At 39.8% G+C, this 23,560-nt stretch overlaps 1 protein-coding gene across 1 annotated transcript in view; it reads left to right on the top strand.

The window, feature by feature from the left end:
- Nucleotides 1-6,434: 6,434 nt before the first annotated feature.
- LMBRD1 (LMBR1 domain containing 1) overlaps nt 6,435-23,560 on the top strand; it is a 72,616-nt gene continuing 55,490 nt past the window's right edge. The window contains exons 1-5 of the mRNA XM_048298298.1: nt 6,435-6,539; nt 7,058-7,234; nt 14,220-14,280; nt 21,748-21,845; nt 22,816-22,883. Coding sequence (XP_048154255.1) covers nt 6,480-6,539; nt 7,058-7,234; nt 14,220-14,280; nt 21,748-21,845; nt 22,816-22,883 — 464 coding nt within the window. The 5' untranslated portion in view covers nt 6,435-6,479. The remainder of the gene's footprint in view (nt 6,540-7,057; nt 7,235-14,219; nt 14,281-21,747; nt 21,846-22,815; nt 22,884-23,560) is intronic.

Genomic DNA, 23,560 nt, shown 5'->3' with positions numbered 1-23,560 from the left:
TGGGCTACCCAAAAAACTATGTGCCAGTGCTGATGTGTATGCTGGGGAGAACACCACTGTACCCTTACCTGCTTCATGTATTTTTTCCCTAAATTCCACTGAATATTGAGAAAACCTTATTCCCAATCCAATGGGACCATCTATTTTCCTCAGCATGACATCATTACTTCTTTTGAAAACTGTTTTCTTCCCTACTCTTACCCAAAATAGGAAATTAGCTGATTTAAACCATTCAAACTGAAATTTTCGTAAGGTTCATAAAACCTGGTCCCTACTTTTAATGTTAATGTTAAGTCACTGATACATCAGTAAAAACTACAGATATTGAAAAAAAGTTTAAAGGGAAAACGAAGTTTCTCTTAGTGAAAAAGGATAGACTGCACTAAATCCAAGCACCCTGGAAATATGGGCATGACTGAGAATCTTGAAACAAGGTAACATTTTAGGATAAGAAAACAATACAGGTGGCATCATGTTGTCCTTTCCATATTAAAGTAGCGATAAATTACATCCAAGTAAAGTTTGTGGATACATCAGAAAATCTAACTCATAGAGTGAAAATTAACTATTAATAATGTTTATGAAGAAACCCAAAGCTAGGCTACTGGTTAAATAAGACTAAGTAAGCACTGAAGTACAGTGATGGAAGGGAGATGCATGTATTGACATAATACAGCATGACACACCAATCTCAGAAATCTAGCTTGGTCTGCAGTAGTGGTAAGTGAGCTGCAGCATCAAATCAAATAAAAAGACATTTCAAGAAGTTATAGTCAATTTTATTCACAGAAGCTGAAGGACTTAAAATAAAGTTCTTTTTATTCCCAATGGTTAATTGAGCGTACTTGGAGAGTACTAGATCCAATGTGTTCTGTGCCATAGGGTTTACAGGTTTTACTGGATTCAGCCACATAACACAAAGAATAATTACACCTTCAAGTATAAGACCATGACATGTTTTGTCAAATATTGCTAAACCCAGTTTCACTATCTTCTCTTCTAACATCTTCTAACATGAGAAAAAAAATAGAACAAGTAGAGTCAATACAGGAATTTTAAAATATGGCATTGCCATTAGCCCGCATGATTTCAGCCGCCTTGAAACTTGGGGGATTATCAAATGGTGACACGAGCAGCTCAGTCAAGTGAGAAGGAGCACCTGCTCCCTGTTGGTATGTACACTATCTAGTTCAAGTATGATTCTAATCCCTTGTACTGGTCAAAATGAAGATGGTGTCTTGTTTCATATACTTTAATTTCTATAATACCAATCATCTTCTTTCTCTGTCTTTTTACCACATGAATACTTTAGGAAAAGTAAATTCCACAAGTTATTAAGTAGCATCTAAGACATTTTCTATAGTTTGGATTTATTTCCTATATACATAAGAATTACTATAAGGGTTCTTTTTAGACAAAGATTTTATTTTGTAAACAGTGTAATTAAAGTTTATTTTAAAATAATGCATTTTCTTTATAACACAAAATTTTTGTAATCCTTTTTTTTTTGGCACTGTGCAACTGTCTTGCGTGGGAAAGGAGAACGGTATTTCGGGAAGTCCATTGATATAATTATTTATTTTTTCACACTATGGCTGCTACCACCACAATGCCTATCAGGTTTTGTTGAGGAATACAGTAACAGCATTCTCTTCAGACTTACTCATTCTATTTTCATTTGCACATTATTCAATGACTCACAAAAATCCTCCCCATTTTTTCTGTACAATAAAAAATTTTTAAAGAGACAGTTAATTATTAGCTTGCAGTTATCAACCCCAGCTAAAAACATGCCCAAAAAACCTTTACAGATATCACTTTTTGTACTCCTCTCACCCTTGACCCCATACATGATGCCCTACACAAGTACTTCTATCTACTACCGCTCTTCAGTGCATTCACTGATGTTGCTGCACAAGGGCATCTTGATGAAAAGCTTTTATTAGCAAGAGTAAAGAAGGGTGAAAGAGCACAAGACAAATTTCTGTGTCTAGGCACAAAAAGAGGCACATAGCTACTGGAGTGTAGGAGAGAACAGCACAACAGGGACAACTACTGAGATCTTCCTATGAGCCATGCTAGCTTAACGTGGCTCTTGGAAACACAGCACTGGTGTACAGAGCCAACACTAGCACGGCTGATCATGAGGATCCCAAGCACTCAATGTGGCACCACACTATCTTTCAGCTTGTAGGTGATCAATAACTTTGGTATTAATGGTGCCACTTCACTGGCTGGCTCAAACCACAACCATCTACCTTCTCTCAAGCACTAAATCTGTTCAGGAAAAAGCACATTTATTCTTCTTACCTCCTCTTCTATTTGTATGGAGTGGAAATGTTTCTTCTGTGACCAGTTGCCTCATCTCTTATTTCTTGACCCATGGTCTCACACTGATTAGTCTTACTGACCCACTGCCTTATGTAGTTTGTTCCATGCTTGCTCATTTTCACCCCATAACACGGCAATTGAGTAAAATGCAGGTAGACTTGGAACACTACATCCAGCCATCCAAGAAGCTGTCTACAGTGACTGAGAAACACAAACATGGCCCTGATGTGCCAAGAAACATCTAACCAATGTATCTTCAAGGGCAGCGCTGTCAATAGACATTGTGAGTACTCAGAAATCTGACCTCCAATTTATCCATGAGCACCCTCTTACAGAAAGAGCCGTGTGAATACAGGCATGAAAAATGCTAGTCTTAGGTTCCTCAGGAATAGTAACAAGGGATGAAATTTCCTCTTCCTCACAAGGGTCAACACATAATTGAATACCATTTTTAAGACTTATGTTTATTGGACTTTTGTTGGCACAAGGTGTAGACAAAGGTCATTATTTGAACACTTAAAAAAATACTAGCTTTGCTATTAAACTCTTTTTTACATTTTTGTGTGTAATTGACATCCACAGTGTCCCACTCAATGGTAAAATTGATCCTCTAAATTTTGTTTGTAGATAATTCCTCAGATAAAGATTTGCTAATTTTATTAAAATAAGGGATAAAATGATTTGAATTTAAAAACTCTGAATTTTAGGGAATAAGAAAAAACATTCAGAATGCTAGTGCTGACATGGCATTGAAAAAAATAAACACATTCAGATATCATAGTGGAAACACAAGAAAAACTTCCACTTTGCCTGCAATGTACATAAAAGCATTACTTCCATTCCAACAAAAACTGAAGCTCTTCCTTTAAACTATGAACTACAGTAATGATTTTACACACAGGGTCATGATATTTTTTACTGAAACCTTGAAAATGTTGCCCATTACCCAATTAAAACTAGGTTATCAACCATATTTACCAGAAAGGAATAGATCTGACAGAATGATGGGAATTTCTTCAATATTACCATTTACTGCAAAAATATAGGAAGGTTTTAGCAAAAGACTCAAAGATTGGATTTTTCTCTTAGTGGAAACTATATCATTTTGGGGGGTTGATTTTTTTTTCTTTTCAGTCTTTGTTAAACTATATGTACTCAGCTGTTTAGAATGAAAAAGATTTTTTGATCATGCACTGAAGTACTTATGGCTTATTTACTGCACCAAGTTAAATATTTATGTTACCATTTGAGTCAAAACAAAAAGAATTGTGGTAGCATAGAGCTATAGCATTTATTTTTTTAAATTTTAACAGCAGTCTCAATTCTTAAACAGTTACAGGTCTCTGATGTTTGGTATATCAATATTTTATTGACAAAGGTGTGCTGTACAAAGCATAAAAACTTTATATACTCCAAGGGCAAATTACTTCCCTTCCCTCTTGGGAATAGTTTATTTTTAATGTAGTTCTTCAGGAGTTTTAATTCTTCATGGGTTCTTAGGCAATTTTGAATTACAACATACATATTTAATAGTAATGACATCCAGGGAAATATTTTCTGTGGTGGGGATAATACACACACATTAACAGTAAAACATACAAAGAAAAACCCTAAACCTCCAACAACTAAGAGGGCATACACAATCTGCTTACTGACCTGTAACTAGTTATAGCTATACAGTATCTGCTGCTTTTCTTACCAGACTACAAGCTCACCTGGATTGTCATGAACTATCCACTTGGCTCATGAACTGCACAGCCACTGCCTGCTGCTCCTGCCCTCACACCAAACAAGACACAGCACAACCATGTGGCCCTCCAGAATGAGCCTCCCAAAAAACACTTCTCCACCAGCAGACCCTTTCTTGCAGTGCTACAAGCTCACCTAAAAACTGCACCCACGACCAACCATCCAAGCACCTTGTGAATATTCACTTCATTTTGCTTCCACCTGCACTGTTCTCTCAGTAACTTAATATATGGCACAGGTATTTGCCCCTACAAGCAACATTTCCCTCCACGAGTCAACAGAGCCCCTGCAGGTACCTACCTGCAAGGTTTACAAGCTCTCCAGAACCCTCCTCAGCTCCATTATCACTTGTTTCATGAACACTGCCACATGTCAGTGCCTTCCACACTGCCTTAACAACAAATTGAGAAATACAGCATGCATCCACTGCTCTGAGGCAAAGCTTCCAAATCTCCTGTCCTCCCAAACACAGGTCCCTTCTTGCAAAGCTACAAGCCCATCTGAACTCCTGCCGCCCCAACCACCCCATGCATAGCTTGTGAGTGCTGTCACAACACTGTCACAGTAAATTCAATCCCAGCAAACTTATCAGCCACTTTGTAACAAAGCTATTCCACCAGGCACACCACCAAGTTTTCCTGAGAGAACTAGTCCCTCTGAGCACACACCTCAGATGCCCTGGATATAGCTCACAAAAACCACCACACGCTGTTGTCCCATATAAATGGTCCCTCATACAAATTAAATCTTGGCAGGGACAAAAGCCAGTCTGGGGTAAAGCTCTCACAGCCCCTTCATTAACAGATCTCTCAAGGCTATGAGCCCACAAGAAGTCCTTCCACTCACCTTACCTCACACTTGGTTCACGAACACTGTTGACACCGGGACATCCCATCACCCCCACTGGCCTCACAGCACCTGGAAGTTCATCCCTCCCAGGCTGAGCTCCCCCTGCCCAAATCAGTCTCTTCTCACAAGGCTACAAACAAAAAGAGTCTGAATTTCAACCTCCTCTTACTTGGCTCATGAGTACATTTGTTCTTACAGAAAATGGAAACATAGAAAACGTATCTATTGTTTCAGGACATGAATGTGGCCACCGGCCCGCTGACAGGTCTCTGAGCCCCTTGTACCAAGGATGAGGAGCCAGCAAGGCTCATAAACATTTTCACCCCTGAGCTGCCTGTGCACCCAGCAGACACCCGGCACAGCAGCCCATGCTTCGGACAGGGCCCCAGGCTACCCCTGGGCACTCCTCCAGGCAGACCCCTTTGCACCCAACCTTACGGCCTTAAACTGAGACAGGGAAGATTCAGATTAGATATCGGGAAAATTTTCACTGTTCGAGTGGTCAGGCATTAGAATAGTCGCCCAGGGAGGTGGTGGAGTCACCATCTCTGCAGGTGCACAAGAGGTGTCCGGATCTGGTGCTGGGTGATGCAGTTTAGTGGTTTAGGGGTTACAGTGGCAGTGTCAGGTGGGTGGTCAGAATGGACGATTTTAAAAGGTCTCTCCTAACCTTGACGATTCCATGATTGTACGCATGCAGCACTTACAGCCAAATAGAGACTAAGACGCGGCAGCACCTCGCAGATGAGGGTCTCCTACTCCCTGTGCCACCAAATACACACTCTCAGGAATACGAGCTCCCCAGCTCCTCCTAAGCCCACACCCCTCCCGGCCCAAGGCTGCCCTCACACCGGGCACGGCGTCCCGAAGCGAGGCTTCCCACCAGATCGCGGTCCTGCCCGAGGTTTCGCACCATCACGGTTAAGGTGAGCCCGGGGCAGAGGCACGGCGGGGCGGGGCTCCTGCACACCCTCCGCGCACATCCCCGCGGGAGCGGCCCCGACCCGCCGACACCGCCCGCGGCTGCAGGCCACGCAGGGAGATGGTTTGGGCACTTTTACAGCAAGAAGCAACAACAAAATGATTGAAAGTGACTGATACCTCTTAGCGCACCATTTACCTTTCCTCAAACCCCCCTTCTCCCCTCCCGCTGTCCCTTAGGCCAGAGTCCCCGCGGACCGAGCGCTGCCCTGTCTCTGCCTCCCGGCCCCGGGAGGGAAGGACAGGCAAACCCTTCTCGGGAGCAAGAGGTGAGGACAGCTCTTCATCACCCCGATTCCCCCTTCCTGCCCCCCGGCGGCTGCGCTCTGCCACGGGACGGGGCCGCGGGACTGCCGGCTCTCGCCACTTCTGCCCCCCGGAGAAGTGCCTGTGCCCGTCACCAGCGAAGGCGGCGGCAGAGTCCGCGGAGCGCAGGCGGGCCGGCAGCTGCGGCGCGGCGGCCGCGTGACGTCACCCGGCGCCGGGGCGGTTGCCGCGGTGACGCGATCCCGCCCCGCTTTAAGCGCCGCCTCGGCGGGGCGGCCGCGCTCCCGCTGACGGAAGCGAAGATGGCCGCGGCAGCGTCTGACCTGCTGACGGGATGGTGCCTCTTCGGCCTGGCGCTGCTGGTGAGAGGCGGCTCTCCCGCCCTGTGGCGGCCCCCTCACACATCCCTTCCCTTTCCTTCCCCTCCCTTCCCCTCCCCTTCCCTGGGCCGGCTGCTACTCCTTCCTCGGCCGCTCGCTGTTGCAGTGCTGGGCGTCCCGCCCGGTCTCCTCGCCCGTGCCCCTGAGCCTGTCCCGGCCGCGAGCGCTTCCCTGCGGCTGCCGCGGGTGCCTCGGCGGTGGTGCCGCAGGGCAGAGCAGAGCCCGGAGCTGGCAGCGGGGGCTGCCTTGCCCTCCTGCCCGGCCAGCCGCGCTGCTTGTTTGTATTTTCGCATGTTCCGTGTGTGAGCGCTGGGGTTGTTGCTCAAGCTGCTCTTAAGGAAAGGAGTGACTTGTGTGTGGGCAGTATAACGCTAGTGCTGCGTGTTCAGGTAGAAGGTGTGTTGTTGCTGTGCCAGTCATCTGTACGGGTCTAACATCAGCACCTACTTGCTGACATTGTTATTATACAACTCATAAGTATTTTTCCCTGTGTATTTCAGGTAATTTTAATTTTTTGCTGGGTTTATGTGCGCAAGTATCAGAGCCGGCGGGAAAGTGAAGTGGTTTCTACCATAACAGCAATTTTTGCGTTGGCCGTTGCTCTTATCACATCAGCGCTCCTGCCAGTGGACATATTTTTGGTTTCATACATGAAAAACCAAAATGGTACATTTAAGGTATGGACTTCTAAAAGTGTGAATTGCCTCTTCAAAATGAACACTTGTGTTGCAAAGGGATGCTCTTGGGTTGTTGAAGTGTTTGAAGCCAGTACTAATACCTGTTTTAGTGACTTGAGTTTTCTCAAAGCTGCGTACTAGTACTGTGCATAAAACACTCATGTCTCGTATTTGAACTGGATTTCAGTTTTCACTTCTATTCTTTCTCAGATATTCTGCTCATTTCCAAATGCTTTTTCCTTCTGTGGCACATAAGAGTGAATGTACTGTCCTGAAGATATAAACAAATGTATAAACTGTTCCTTTTTAGCACATTTTAATAGGGCATTGTAGAATAAAACTTGTAGTACTTTTAGTGAAAAATAGACTGTATTGCTAATTTGTAATTTAGGATTATTTTAATTGTCTTTTTTGTCAGCAAAAAATTTGGTATTGAAACATTTAAAGATTTAGTGTGCTAATCTACCTATAATGTACAGCCTGAATTAATAAGCGCACTTCTGAAAGAAGGAAAGCTGCAGAAACCCTTGGGGGAGGGAAGTACAGTAGTATCTCTCCTTGGCTGATAAAGCCTTAACCGAACTACTATATTTATAAACTGTAGGGGGTTGCTGTGCAAAATGAATTCCTAATGACTGAATACTTGCTCATTGATTAGAGTCATCTGCTCTAATCATTTCTGTAAGAGATCTTCCCAGTTCTTCAAATATTGTCTTAATTTTCAAGAAGAGTTCTTGAAGGTATTGACCTGGTGTCTTTGTGAGGACACTCTGAGTAACAAGAGATCAAACTGGAGCATGTAGCTAACTTGAATAACACCATACTTTGGTTTGGAGCCTAACTGGCTCAATAGTAAAAGTTATGATCATGAAACAAATGATAGTATGGGAGAAAGATAGATGCCTGCATACTAGACTGTATTCCCTTCCAGCCCTACTTCCAAAGGAAGACATAGGTCTTGCCAGATCAATGTAATGCTTCAAAACTAGCTTGCAGCTAATGCAGTGCTTTTTGGCTGGTGCTTATATAAATGCAAGTCGTGAGAAGACTTTAGAATTGACCTGTGATGTGTTTTTTGTTATCTTTATTGCTCTGGCATAATACAGAATAAATTAAGCCATTATTCTGAAAAATTTGTGTTTTCAGACCTTGCTTGTTTGGAATTAAAGTAGATATAGAAGATGGAAGAGACCTTTCATTTGTCAGGGTTCTAGCAATTTAATGAAAATAATATTTAATAATTTAATGAGACTGGGCCTGACTATCTAGAGAAATAACCATGATGCAACTAGATCCAGCTGAAAAATGCACATCTAAGCAGAATTTCCTGTTGCAAAGGACACGTGTTTTGCTAATGTATGCTTTCCCTGATTTGAAACAAACCTGTGAGAACAGCACATCAGAAGTGGTCATGCAGTCACTACAATTTTTTAATTAAGGAAATACAACTACTAGAAGGAAAATTACTAATAGTACTGTTTTTCATGGGCTAGAATTCCTTGTTAGTGGACACATGCTGTGATATGGTGAGGTGGGTAGATTTTATTTAAAAACTGTACTGAGAGCAAACTTTCATGCTTGTGGTACAGACTTTTTCTGTAAAGTACCTTTTTGCCTATGCTTCTGAGGCTTATTTGTCCTGCTTAGTTCCTAATGTATACATATAATTCTCATGGCTTGTTGCAATAAAGTTGTTCTATACTGCCTTGCAGAAGCATTCTTCTGTATCTTTTAAGTTTCAGCTGAATTGCGTTTCTAGCTTTGCAGCAATAACATGAGATGTATTGACATTAATGCATTTGATCCAAACAGGTGTTGAAATTATGGTATAGAAGTTTTAATGTGGCCTTCAAAGTTGAGTGAATCTGAAATACGTCAGAACCTATAGGTAAACACAGCTTTACTGAATTGGTAATTTCAGTTTAGGAGTAATGTTGAGGTAGGAGGCTGACAACATCTTAAAATGAGGTGCATGGTGGCCTCTACAGGGCTGGGAGTGGGACTCAGTGATCCTGATGGGTCCCTTCCAGCTCAGCATTTTCTATGATTCTTAGGTCTTCATGAATTGTTCAGGCTTTTAAACTGTCCTTGGTAACATGTGCTTTTTTCCTGCTACCGCTTCACAAGTAGGATAGACTGAATTGTGTTTAGAATATTTCTTGGAGATTACCTGTCTTTCTCTGGACCACTCTTTCAAACCCAACACTTCCTATAGCTGGGGTCTCAGGGACTATGACTCTGGCAAGAAACCTTTATTGCTTTGGATGGGCAGAGTGAGTTAAGTCTTTAGTCTTCTCAGTGACTTTTTGAGGCAGATCCAGGTAGCAGATGTGGATAATATTCTCTGTAGATAAATTAGTAGTTCATCAAAAAACCTTCCAACTGGATGATTTCAGAGCTGATGCCAAAAGAGTAGTGGCAGTTACCCAGATTCTAAGTAAAAATTTTTTCTTCTATCTGTACTCTTTTCCTCTACCTCCCAGCTGTAATTCCTGGTATCAATGTTAAGAGTGATGAGAAACAAGGGTGCTCAACTTGAGGTACTATATATGAACTTCTAGTTCATTTTTAATGTCAACTTGTAGATATACCTGGGGGTTTACAAGATGAATAAGCTTGTAGCAAACTTAGGGAGAATTGTGTTATACTAACAGCAGAATTGAAATTGAAGGCTTTGATGGTTCAAAGTTCTCATTGTGAATTGTGTCTGTGTTTGGTGACAAGGGAATGTGTACAAGGATTGGCTGAACTGTAATACCCAAGCAGAGTATCTTTCTCTGAAGGCTGTGAAAATGCTGCTTTCTGGAGGAATTGACTTTAAAGGATTGTGTAGCCCTTTTCCATTGTGTTCTGAAGTGCTTTCCTTGACAGGGGCTGTATGCTGTGTGCCTTGGTCAGCCTTTGTTAACATGACATTTTGTCCATTTCAACAGGACTGTTAAGATGCTGTTTATACATCTTTCAATTACTACAAGTTATTCTTTATGGTAAACAAATGGCTTGTAGCATTTGGTACATAATGGTGTATTTCATTGTATTTTGTGACTTATCAAATATTATCTTAAAGTTTGTATACTGAGTGAATTGAGCAGGTTTGGTATTGGCAAGTTTTGCACAGTAGTTACACAGTAGAATTCACTGTAACACCTTTTCTGGAGGGTGGGATTACTTCGATTCATAGTATTGTTAAGTAGGAAAGGAGCCTTACAGTTTTTATACTAATAAAAACTTGAATATTACCTTGTAAGTGAAGTCCTGATAGTGTTCACCAGCACCACTTTTAGCTCAAAGGTTTTGGCTGTTAGCATTCAGTGCTTTACTTTGTTTCAAAGGACTTCAAATACATCCAGTTGCATCTCATCTGTTTGATCCAAAAACTTGTTGGACTTACAACAAGCACATAGGAACAGAAGACCTCACCATAGCTTAAAAACGTAATATTGCTGCTGGAACCCACGACCTCTAGGTCTGACCTACAAGTGTCATAAATATTTAAAGCATAGCTGATGCTGTCTTGCAGCAGGAAGGCTGCTGGAAACAAGGATGCTCACATCATTGTTCTGTCTTTTTTTCTACTGTTGTTTTAGTGGAAGGCTAAAACAACAGTAGATGAAGAGAAGGTGATGAAACCTTTTCTCTTTGAAGTGTATGGATTCTTGCTACTATATGAACTTAAAAGCCAGTGGCATTTCTTTCAGTCTGGTTAAAACTAAATGTGTCACAAGCCTTGGGTTTCTACATGAGCTGTTAAAAGCCAGTTGTCTTAATGATTCAAGGAGTAGCATCTGCTTAATGGGAGATACTTTTTGCAGACTGTTCTATTAAGGAGGGTGAGAGGGAACAACTCATTATGTAGATGCTCAGAATACAAAACCACTAGAAATACCCAGGGTTATTTTAGAAAGGTGTTAACTGAGAAGTCGTTTTTGACTGAGACCATGCCTCCTTCCTGGGTACTAATTACTACTTATGAAGTAATAATATTTGGCCAAAACATTGATGGTGGGCAGGTGGGGCTGAGATGTGCATGTATTTGGATGCTACTTTCCATCTGGCAGTCAAAATCCTGGCACTGTCCCATTTTGGAGGTCATGGGCTGGAAGATGCAGGATCTGGATATGAAATTTCTTTGTATCTAACCATGCTACGACTTGGTGTCCAGTCTTTCATACTGAATCTTCCTTTCATTGCTTAAGCTTTGGGAGAGGCTAATCAGAGGAATGAATGCTTCATCTGCATTTGATGAAACATCACAGATACTGAAACCGGTAATGTTGTGTAACTTTAACCTCTATTAAGGTACATGTGCTGAGAATGGGAGCTAGGTTCACTGGCTACTCATGAAACTCCTGCTGGGTCCAGCAGTGACAGTAGAAATGTCAAATTTAATGGAGACAAAAGAAGCAATTTCCTGGCTGTTCCGTCACTAGAAAGGGTGGAAAGTCAGATTAACTTGCAGTGGTTTTATTTGGGGAAGTTACCTGTACAGTTTGAATAGTACTGTTCTGTTGAAATATGTTAATACGAGTCACTAATTGGACAGAGTTGCTGGGAGAAAGACTCTGCCCTTCCTCTTCTGGGGGAGCAAGTGTTCTTCATAACTAATTTTCTATGAACAGAATTATAAAATTAATCTTCTAAGGGAGCTTTGCTTTGGATTTAGCATTTAGATAAACTTAGGGTCTTAAGCTGCTTTTTTTGTATCTTTACTTACATAGCAGCATTTTATTAGCATATATAGTTTTTACAATTGTTTTTAATGTGACTTACGTTCAGAAATACTTAAGCATAGTAGTTGAATACAGGTCGTCATACTCATTGCACATATCCTTGCAATTTGTGGTTTCCCTTATCTCTCAGTACAATGCATTCTTACAGGTATTTCAAAGGTGATATATGCTTGCTAAACTGCATGGAGCAGAATGAAGTACAGCAGAACAGTGCAGAGTGCCTGAATTCTGCAGGTCCGAAGAGAATTTGTGGTCCCATTTTGACACCTTAAACTGTTTGTTGAAGACAGTATGAATTTTCACCTTCCTGGTTTATTGTGCTTCTAAGCTATTTGCTGTATATACTGTAAGTTTGGGTTGTAATGGATGGAAAAGACTATCTAGAGGCTGTCCAAATGAGTTCTCAGCTGAGTCCTGGATGTGCTAGTTGAGTAAATTTCTATACCTAGCAGCTTGGTATGTCATCAGAGATGCTGTGACTTGTCAGAACTCTGATACTCAGTAGGGAGCAGTGCTTCTTGCTTTTGACAAGACAGTGCTGCTGTCACTAGCCTTTGAAACAGCTCAGATGAACTGGTTACTGCCTTTGAGTTGCTGATGGTGTGTGCATATGGATAATTTGCCAGTTAGAATAAAGTGTTTTGCTTTTTAGTTTGTTTAAATGTGGGGCTTTGGCAGCTGACTGAAAGCTGCCATAATAATTATGATATACCAGTAAATTGGCTTGCATTACATATTCTTCTTGTGCAGAGTAATGCAAAGTTTGTATGCTGAGGCAGATGTAAGTAATGGTGAAATGCACATATTTGCAATTTGAGTTTGTTTAGCGCAGTATAGCAGCTCACTATTTTAATGTTGTGTAGTGTATGTTTCCTAGTATACTACTCTGGTCCTGTATGCAACTTAATTTAAAAACCAAAATGAAAGGCACTTACAATGTTTAAAGTTTTGTGTCTGTATTGTGTTAAAAGTGCTTTTCTGTAGCTGAAGGAGAAGCAGTTCTTGGGCAGTTAAGCCCTGTTGTATTTCCATTACTAGCTGCCTCTTCTGTACAGTGGCCGTGCCTCTTAAACATTGGGTCTCACTGTTGCTTTCCTTGCTTGTTCTTGGTTTTTGTGTGTTTTAAATGTCTCCATTGCTCATAGGAGAGACCTTTTACCAACAGCTGCTTGGAATCAAATAATGCAAACAGTCCAGTTCAGTTTTGGTTTTCCCTTAGGCTTGATTAAAGTAAGCATTTTCTTAATATTTAACATGAGGCAATTTAAATGTTCTGTATGTGTTCTTTACTTATTGCAATCAAATTCTTTTGTGGCATATTTTAATACAAATGCCTAGAAATTTCTTCATGAAAATGCTGTTGGGTGTGAGCCTGACAGTCTCCTAAGACTGAGCTTATTGTGTACCTGACAGATACTTCAGGTGTTGCTTCTGCCCCTTCTGCTAAAATACTTTTCATCTTTTCTTTTTGCTGATTAGATGTCAAAATGGATGTGTATTTTTCTACTCAAATTCCAGCTGGATGATAATCTAATTTATTTAATACAGTGAATTTTAAAAGTTTAATGTAAACTGATCTACTGGAAGTCTTAATATAGTAACAAAAAGGAGGGTGGTGCTGATTTTCTGAGATAGTAGAAAAAGTGTTCATGGTATGTCATCAAGCTCATATTCCAGAGGACTTTATGCAGTTCTGAGAGAACTGATATAGTAGGTTGAAAAATGTAACAGCTTTAAACTGAAAGAGTGTAGATTTAGGTATAAAGAAGAAATTTATGGTGAGGTTGATGGTTCTCTGGAACAGGTTGCTCAGAGGAGTTGTGGATGCCTGTCACTGGAAGCATTCCAAGATCAGGTTGAATGGGGCTTTGAGCAACCTGACCTCGTGAAAGGTGTTCCTGCCCATGGCAGGAGGGATTGATTAGGTGATCTTTGAAGGTCCCTTTCAACCCACACCTTTCTATGATTATCTTCAGAGACTCTTATAAAGATACTGTGGGAATTAGCAGAACATGTGTGGGAGCTGCCAAAGCTACTTAATGTTCTTTTGGGTCTAAAATCTTCCTTTTATGAAACTGTCCTATGCCTATTCCTGTCTGCCCAGTGATGTTCACTGTTGCTAGCACTGCAGCATGTAATTCTTTAGAAATAGTGGTTTTATCTCTCTCCCTCTGTTTTTTTTTTTTAATGGTTGATTCTCATGTAGTCTTCTTTTATTACATTTGATAATAAATGCTTCTATCCTTTATTGCTAGGTCTGGGCTGATGCTAATGTTTCAAGGCAAATTGAAGACACTGTACTTTATGGATATTACAGTAAGTATTTTAACTTTTTTTTTTCAAGTAATAGGACCTTTAAGTGAAGGCATGAAATTTTTAGAGGTTATACTGGATTATCCCTTCTTGGTTAAACATGAGTCTTATACTTGATGCCCTTCAGAGAATATTTTTCATCTTCAAGAGCCCCCTAAAAATGTAAATATACTGAAGGCCAGTTCATGGAAAGGCTAATGGTTTCTGTTATATAATCTATGGTTAACATGTTTCCTGTGTGTGTATTTAGTAGTCCCTTAAGGGAAACACATGGTTTTGCTGTAACTTTTATGTCACTTAACATATGCAGGAGTGTGAAACTTGTCTACCATGTATAAAGTTCGTGCAACCATGAGTGTAACACTTCTAAGTGTTCAGATTCAGCAACTACCCTGTTCCAAGTAACAGTTACTGTGAAGGAGCATAAAGGAGTTGATTCCAGAGTGGTAGTCCTAAATAGAACTGAAATTAAAAAAAGTGACTAAAATAAAATAACTGTTCACCAAACTTCTGCATAGTCTTAGATCAGTTTTTAATTGTCCTTATGGAACTTATAGGAAGTTTTACTACTAATGGGTATATGTAAGGGGTAGCTATAGAAGAGTGCTTAGCACAGTTTGAGTGAAATGCTTGTCTCAGTTAATGGTGCAAACTCAGAGGTGGTTGCCTGATTTTGGTCACATTTCCAAAGACTTGAATTTTTTTTCCCTTGGAATATTATGGCTCTTTTTAACATATTTTTTAAAATCAGGAAATGCTTTTAAATAGTGGACTTATTTTGTTAAATTGCAGACTAATTATTGCCTGCCAGTGATAGTGACAAACTAGAATAGGCTTTACTCAGAATAAAAATGAATAAAGTCAAAAGTAGTAAGAAAATTTCTCTGTTTTCAAAAAGGAACTTTTAACACAGATTCTTCGCTATGTAATAGTGGAATTGATTTGTATTTCCTTTCTATTCTTTGTAGTTTGCCAAGGTCTTGTTTAATGGACCAAATATTTCATAGCTCGTAAGGTGGAAACGTCTTCAAGCTCTTCTGTGGACCATTTGCTATAGATTTGTGGTTGATAGATGAATTTTTGTAAGGTGTTTTGGGCTAGCTGAATGTTTTGGTAAATCTTGAACTAATTTTTTGAAAAAGATTTAAACTTGAATTTGGAAAACTGCTTTTGTTTTTGGCCTGTCCGGACATGTCTACTAGAAATACTGTAGGACAAATATCTTATTTCGTAGCATATCCTCCAGATGGTGGTAGAGGTTTAAAGATGGTTTTAAAAGCATTTTTCTCTTGCCATCTTAATTTGAATAGGTACACTTTTTCATAACTAGTTTTGTAACTAGAGTTATGTTGACCAATAATAGTAACTTATTTTTCAGAAGTCTCCATCAATCATATATAAAACCACAGTGCCTCTCCTACATCATCTAATCCCCTGCTGCTGTTGCCCAGCATAGTGACATAACAGCTGAGAAGAAGGAAGTTAACTCTTCCATTGTAATACTACTCCTTTTTTTTGGTATTTTCTTAGGAAAGTATTTGATCTTGGCTTTTTTTTTTTAATGAACAGGATGAGCAGAAGTGAAGCATCCTTTTGTACTTAAGAACATGAATACCAGTATTTTCTTGTGTCTCCTGAAAATGAGGGGATAACTATATAGAGCTTACTTGACTCCTGTAGTTGTATTGACAACTTATGGTATTAATAATTGGTGCACTTAGGTCATTGTCCTTCAATCCAAGTCACTTGTAATTGTAGCAAGAATGTGGAGACTGTGATTTAACTGATGTTTTAGAGTTTAGAGAATCATTACTTTGCTACTTACATTGCTTTTTACTGATAAAGCTGTAACTAAATATAGAAAAGATTTTTGGTTTTTTCCATAGTTGTTAGCCCCCACAAAATATGTTCTGTTTCTCAAAGCTGGTTTGTTGGCTAGACTGACACAGAAGTAGAATGAGTTTGTGTTGGTAGAATGGTAAATGAGGTACCTCTGAGGGAAGCTTGAAATAATTGTACCTTAAAGTGGGATTTCAGTAGCCTAAAAGCTTTTCTTAGGAAACCAGTCTAATAATTGCTTTGAAGCATAGTGGCTTAGTGTGTTACTACTTCTAAACCCAACTGTAATAGAACATGCTTCACAGTTCTTTAGTGATTGAACACTGATCAATGGTTGGCAAATACTCTAAAAAAGCAGTTTGTTTGTTTTGTTTGTTTGGAAGGAAAACTCTTTTCAGAAAGTTTTATAATTGGAAACTGTCCAACACACATTGCTTTGTGTCACAAAGAATGAGGTTGAAACAATTGATGGTAACCTGGTGGTTCTGTAGTTCTTCCTCTAGTGAGTAAATACTACCTGTTGGAGTCACCTTGATGTTCAGTGTCCTCTGATGAAATTTTGTGAATGGTGAAAGGATGTTATTGGTAGATTCTGATCTTCCTGTGAGATAGACCAAGATCTTGACCTGCATGTGTTAGGGGACTCCCAACTGCAGTGTAGCAAGGACTGTCTGCTGAATTTTATGGTATCTCTTCATGTATGCTTTGAAGCCTATGCTAAACTTTAGATTTTCCATTTCCTTTTTAAGTCAGCAATAATATGGTGATTCCTAGGTTAAAGTTTCTGAGTAAGAATTTATCCAAAAGGCTAAGTGGTATTACTTGGATGATTTTTACGTGAAGTTTTGTCTCCTTACTGCAAACGTTTGATAAGTCATTGACATAGTCATTGCCACAAGAATTTGGTCTTTTATTTAATTGCAAGTAATTAATTGCAAGTCAAATGTGACTTCATGTTTTCATGGTCTGGTTCTAGGAGAAGCTATTCTAAGTACTATGAGAGATCCATAGCTGTACTTGAGAAATACTGTGGAGTTACATCTACAGAGACTCTCCTAATTAGCATAATTTTTCTGGAAGCAATGTGGTAGAACATAAATTGAAAGTCTGTCAGCATTGAAACTTACTTTGGTGAACTGCTTCAAACAAGTGCCTGACTTGAATTTCACTACTGTTTTGTATTCCTTAACTTCGGCTTGGGAATATATCTTCTTCCAGTCTTGAAGAAAACTTCCTTTAAAACATTTTTCATGGATTGTAAGAATAATATATTTGGGAAGAAAGACTGGTTGTAAGTTTCTTGAAGTAGCTTCTGACTCTTCAGCAGAAAAAAAAGAGGGAATATTTAACAAGTCATTGTTTTAAGCAACTTAGTGATTTTGATGTTATGTAATGCACTAGTATATGATACCATCTGGAAAAGCAAGTTTTGTTTGATGAGAGACTTCTGATCATATAATATTCTTGAGCCTCTTATAGCCTCCTTAAAGGATCTGAGGGAATATTGATCTTGGACACTCAGCTTGAAACCTTTCCAGTTGTTTTAGAAGGAAAAAAAAAAAACCCCAACAAGTCAAAACATAATAAAGGGACCATTGCCATTATTACTTGAAAGCTACTATGAGGTGTAACTTTCTCATACTTAAGGTGTCTTTATATTGATGTGGTGCAAATCAGCAGAATGAATAACTTGAGATAAGAGTTGAAGGAACAACTTCACAACAGACAAACCTTACAAAGGAGTTCTTGCTGAGGATTCCTTAGACTGTGGCAGGAAACACTGTTGTAGTGGCCCTAGAGTGAAGCTTTTGTCCAGTGGTAGTGCTTCAAGCCTCTGATACAACCCAGAAAAATATTTTGAAACAGAAGTTGAACCTCTGAATTAGAACAAAGAGCAGTCCCTGAAAGCTGAGACAATGTGTTAAGCCACAAGGTCACAGGGGAGTTAGGGGGAAGGGAGTATCTTTGTCACTCTGTTGACTGGCTGTTTGCTGCTGCAAGACCTTTGCTTTTGAAGGTTAGCTTTTCAGGGAATAAACAGCCCTTTCATTGGGTAGGACAGCAGGCAATTGGAGGCTTGTCCTCAGGTAACTAAGTTGTATGGCCTCATGAAAAGTGCTGCATTTCCTTTTTCATACGTTCTGAAAATCAAAATTCAAAAACTAGATGATCTGTTTCCTGTCTTTTTGATAGGAACTTGGGCAAATCTCTTAAAGTGACATGGAACCTAGAATATGCTGAGTTGGAAAGGACCTATCAGGATCCTTGAGTCCAGCTCCTGGCCTTGTGCAGGACACCCAAAGAATCACACCATGTACCTGAGAGAATTGTCCTGAGAACGCTTCTTAAACTCTGTCAGGCTTGGTGCTGTGACCACTGCCCTGGGGAGCCTGTTCCAGTGTCCAACCACCCTCTGGTAAAGAACCTTTTCCTGATATCCAACCTAAACCTCCCCTGACACAGCTTCAGGCATTCCCTCGGGTCCTGTCACTGGTCACTAGAGAGAAGAGATCAGTGTCTGTCCCTCCTCTTCCCCTCATGAGGAAGTTGTAACTGCAGTGAGGTCTCCCCTCAGTCTCCTTCAGGCTTGTACAGACCCACTGACCTGAGCCACTCCTCATCTGCCTTCTTTAGTATAATAGCAAACGTGATCTTTTGCTTCAACTATGTGAGTTATAAATCTAGTTTTCAATTCTAACTAAAAAAACCTTCACAGGCAGTTTAAAACCACCTGATCTATAAACAAAAAGGTCTGATTTGGAATGATTTTGCTTGGGAAAAGCAAATCCAAAGCTGCCTTATTTTCTGTGCTAGTCCAGTAAAATTACTATGGCAACCAAGTTTTTCAAAAGAGCAAGTTACAATTGCAAAAGCTCGGCAAGTGTAGATTGGAGTTTATACTGCTGCATGTTTATAATGCATGCAATACTCAAAGATCTGTTTAATCTGTGATTCTCTAGCAGTTTAGTGGCAACAGGTAACGTATTTAAAGGTTGGATCTTGCAGTTTTTTCCCAACCTTAATGATTCTGTGTAAGTCGATTTACTCATACAGTTCATAGATAGTCTCTTTAATCAATGTGTTTCTTCCTTTGTTGCCTTGGAAGAAACATGGATCACAGTCCCATTATGTAATGAGCTAAGGGCATAACTCATCAGTAAGGTATGCTGAATTCAGCGTAGTATAACACGTAAGTGATGATTTTTCTGTGTTTGTGGTGACCTCTATGGGCTGATTATTCTGATCTTGGACTAATGATGCATGTAACTTGCCTAATTTACTGGCCTATTGTGGTGTGGATTTAGGACTAATGTAAAAAGATCATAGATTAGAGAGGCTTGATCTCTGAAAGCATTCACAATATTGAGGTACTATGACTACTTTCTAGTAGTCTAGCAGTAGTTCTACTGCTCTAGAATGTCTAGGAAGGCTTGTTTTTAGAGTTAGAAGTTTCAAGGTGCTTTACAGCCCTGAATGTTATGCTCTTGGCAAATGTGAGCATTCATGAACTAACTGAGAACTTGTTTCTCTTCTTGTATTGCCATACTAACTCAGCACTCTAAACAGTAGATACCTTTAACACTTTTAAATATTTTCCAAAAAATGAGTTCTATTTAGACATAATTACTGATTCACATTTAGATTCTAGGTGTTGATACTTTATATGGCTTCTATACCAACTTCAGGAGAAAATGCTAAGGTGGATTTCTTTGGAGCACGTAGGCACTGTAAGGACTATGCTAGCCAAGATAAGATGTCACAAACTTAAGTCAGGAATGAGTGTATTAATGGAAAGGTGTTAGTCATGCAAAATGAGGGAAAGGTGAAAAATAGCCAAAGATCACAGGACTTGTGGTCCCGAGTATTTTTACTTACTCCTTCAAAGGTGCAGTTTTGTGCTGGCACAAGCTGTCTTGGTTGTATAGCAATTCTGACATTTTGAGGGCTTAGTAAACTCTTCTGGGATACTTTTCTTTTGGGGTGCAAATACTGTAATATACTGCTTCGCAGTTTTTGGTTTCCTAATGGACTTCTGAAATGTTCACAGTATAAGAGAATATGAAGTATTAAAAGATTTTCCTAAATAATTGTATTCTAAAGCATGTTTGACTTGCAATACAGAGAGCTGAAGGTGTAAACTTGAAATTCTCTACGTGAATTTGTCTTTTGTCTTCATACCACTGGCAAATCAGTCCAATTGATTTTGACCAGCTCTTTTAATGTCTTCAAAACTTGACAGTATTTGTAAAGACATGTGTTAAACCTTTCACTTTCTTATGATCACCTGTGCATCAAAGTGACATGACAGTATGACTGTTTTGGCTTAGTGGCTACTTAAATATCTGTTGCAATCTCCAATTAGTCCTTCCTCTAAAAAGGGAGTGTGAAGTGATACTATATTGCTACAGCTTTTTGTTTTGTGAATTGAGGTCATCAGCAACAACCATGTCTTTCATCCATAATGTACTTACATTAATAGTAGAATCTGATACTGAATCCAATGATCAAAATAGCTTTAAATTAGTTTCATTTTATATATGTTTTTCTGAACAACCTGTTATTGGGTGGCTTAGCTTGCTTTTATTCACTATACTTTAAGCTAGTGTGCTAGTATTGTATATCATCTGCATACAGTTGATTACTTTTAGTCTTTTGTTATTGCTGAATTGAAGATGGATCTGAAATCCTTAGTCTGAAAGCGTTAACTTTCTCAAGTCGTGTGGTGATGCGAGGTTTTTATTGTATTTTCATATGTTTTCTGTACCCCAGTGGTTCATCCCTACCTTCCCCACTCCTATTCCCAGTTGGTTTGCCCCAGACCCAAGCCGCTCCCCCGGTGCTCCCTACATGGTTGTTCTCCTCCCCTTGTTCTGGCTCTTTCCCTATCAATCACCCAGACCCCTCCTGTTGTTCCAAAAGGTTCAGTGTCCATCACCTGAGCCCTCCCTAATTACCCTTATTGGCCCCCGTCAGTCCCCCAAGATCCTGCCCCCTCGGATACCTCTCCTCTTGGAAATCCCCTAAACTTCGACGCCCCATTGGGGCATGTGACCCCTCTCTCTCCACCCCCCAAGACCATTGGGCCAGATGTGAGTCCTTCCCTCCAGCGTCCCTCCCTCCTAATCCGCTTGTTGGTCCCTGGTTGGTGTACTCCCCTTGTTCACCCCCCCTTTATAAGGCATGGGCGCGCTGCAGGCGGGGCTTGTCCTCTGTGGATCCCTCCAATAAAGTTGGGGTACCTCCTGTGGCCGGCCTCCTCGCTACTTTTTATCTTTCCCTTCGTCCGGGGCTGCTGAGTGCTGCAGTGTCTGGAGCCGGCGCTCCGCAGGGTAGAGCTGAGGCTTCAGAGGAGCAGCTTTAAAGCTCCGTGCCTGCGGCTGCTCCCCACTCCTGTCACACACCGCTGGAGCCAGCCCGGGCAGTGGACAGCAGCGGTCAGTGTGACAAAGTCCTTTGGAGCTCACAAAACAGTAATAGTCTGTATGCTGCCTAGTGAATTTTAGTAACTTTTCAATACTTGAAGTTAAGAGCTAGAATGAGAGGAAATGAATGTTTTACTCTTTCCTTTGAATTACTGTGCAGTAAATGAAGTGCCCATGTAACTTAATTTAATTAAATTTTTCCTCCTAGGTCTGTACTCGATCATTCTGTTCTGCGTTTTTCTGTGGATTCCCTTTGTCTATTTCTATTACGAAGAGAAGGAAGAGGATGATGGCAACACATGCTCAGTAAGTTTACTCTAGCAAATGCACCAAGCATTGAAAAGGCAGATGAATATAGCCCAAAAAATGAAAGCAAAAATGATTTTTTTAACTTAGAAATGGTATTAACATTGTAGTATTTGTTTATTACTATAGTCCCATAAAAATCCTGGAGCAGCTCTTAGTAAGACATAGTCTGATATTCCCTAGTCTGAGTGTTGTGGTCTTGCATGAAGTGAAACTTTAGTGAGATATGTAATTAATGTCCATATTTTCATGAATTCTTTAACCTTTCTAGAATTCTTTTGAGCAAGATTTCATACACAGGAAGTTAAAACTTCTTATCTGAGACTTAGAATAGAGAACATATATAGTGACAGCTTTTAAAGTAGAGAATAGGAAGATGGTTCTGATTCTGAAACAGGTACTCAAATTTAGTGTCTTTCTACTGTAGTGTTTGCATTTTTCCTTAAAGTAGGCAGTAGTAATTCACCTGCAGCTAACACATTTACTTTTGTAATGCACTGACTTGAGACCTTTCAGGGAATATAGTAAATGTGTGCCAGTAAGGTACTACTTTTCAAATGAAAATACTTTCCTAAAGAATCTTCTAATCAATTAATCAGTATTGTTTTCCTTCTCTTTAGTTGTAACCTTAACATAAGAAGACTTTTAATAATAGCCATAATATAAAGTATTAGTAATAAGTATTTTCTTTGAGTGTATTTGCACTGAATATATCCAGGCTTCCAGCCGCAGCTGCTCAAATGTATAGCTTATGATATATATGATATATAGCATAATTCCATGTCATTGTTCATAGTTCTCAAGCTATGAGACTCTTCAAGAATGTATACTTATGACTTAAATATAAAACTACCCATGCTTTTTATGGAGTTTTTTTGTAGAATACCTATTATGCTAAGTATACTTAGTGTGCACAAATCCCTTTATATTCATTTTATGTTGATGTATTAACTTTCTCTTTAATATACAGCAGGTTAAAACTGCACTCAAATACACCCTGGGATTCATCACAATTTGTGCAGTTCTTCTCTTAATTGGGTAAGTATTTGTATTGAGCACTATTCTATGCAAGATTTATTTATCAGAGTTCTGTTCTGTGCTTCTAAGAGGTAAATTATGATGCACTCAATCTGTACAATCAACATTATCTTAATCACTGATAGGGCTTAAGTATCATGAGAATTAGGTACCTGAAAAGTAAGAGTTTAACTGGAAGATAAAATGGTTTTCTTAATTGTGGAGGTACTTGTGCTTCCAAGTTGACTGAATGTGCAGTGTGAATTAATGTCAAGGACATGGTGGCTGTGACACAACTACATTAATGCTTCGGTGTACAACTGGGAGTAAAAACTTGTCCTTATCCTTGCTCATCAAATAGTGCTTTACCTTTCTCAAATGCTTTTTCTGAAATGGACATTGCAAAACAGCTTTTTAGGAAAATGATTAGATGTTATGTGCTTATACTTTCCTAAATGGAAATGCTGTCTGAAGGATGTAAGTGTAATGTGGGGTTATACTTACATTATAATTGTGCCTTCTATGATAAAGGTTTGGCTGGCATTTGTTTAAAAGGCAAATATTACTGAAGTGAATAACCTGTTTGCAGCAAGTACTGTTGTTCTGAAACTGCAGGTGGTAGCAGAAAATTGATTTCAGATCACCATTAAGCATGACATGCACACCAATACTGAGTGTTTCTAGTGTCTGCTGTGTCA

The sequence above is a fragment of the Corvus hawaiiensis genome, chromosome 3 (genome assembly GCF_020740725.1).
Source record: "Corvus hawaiiensis isolate bCorHaw1 chromosome 3, bCorHaw1.pri.cur, whole genome shotgun sequence".
Lineage (NCBI taxonomy): Eukaryota > Metazoa > Chordata > Aves > Passeriformes > Corvidae > Corvus > Corvus hawaiiensis.
Note: the sequence above shows the minus strand (reverse complement) of the source record. Positions and strands in the feature narration are given on the sequence as shown.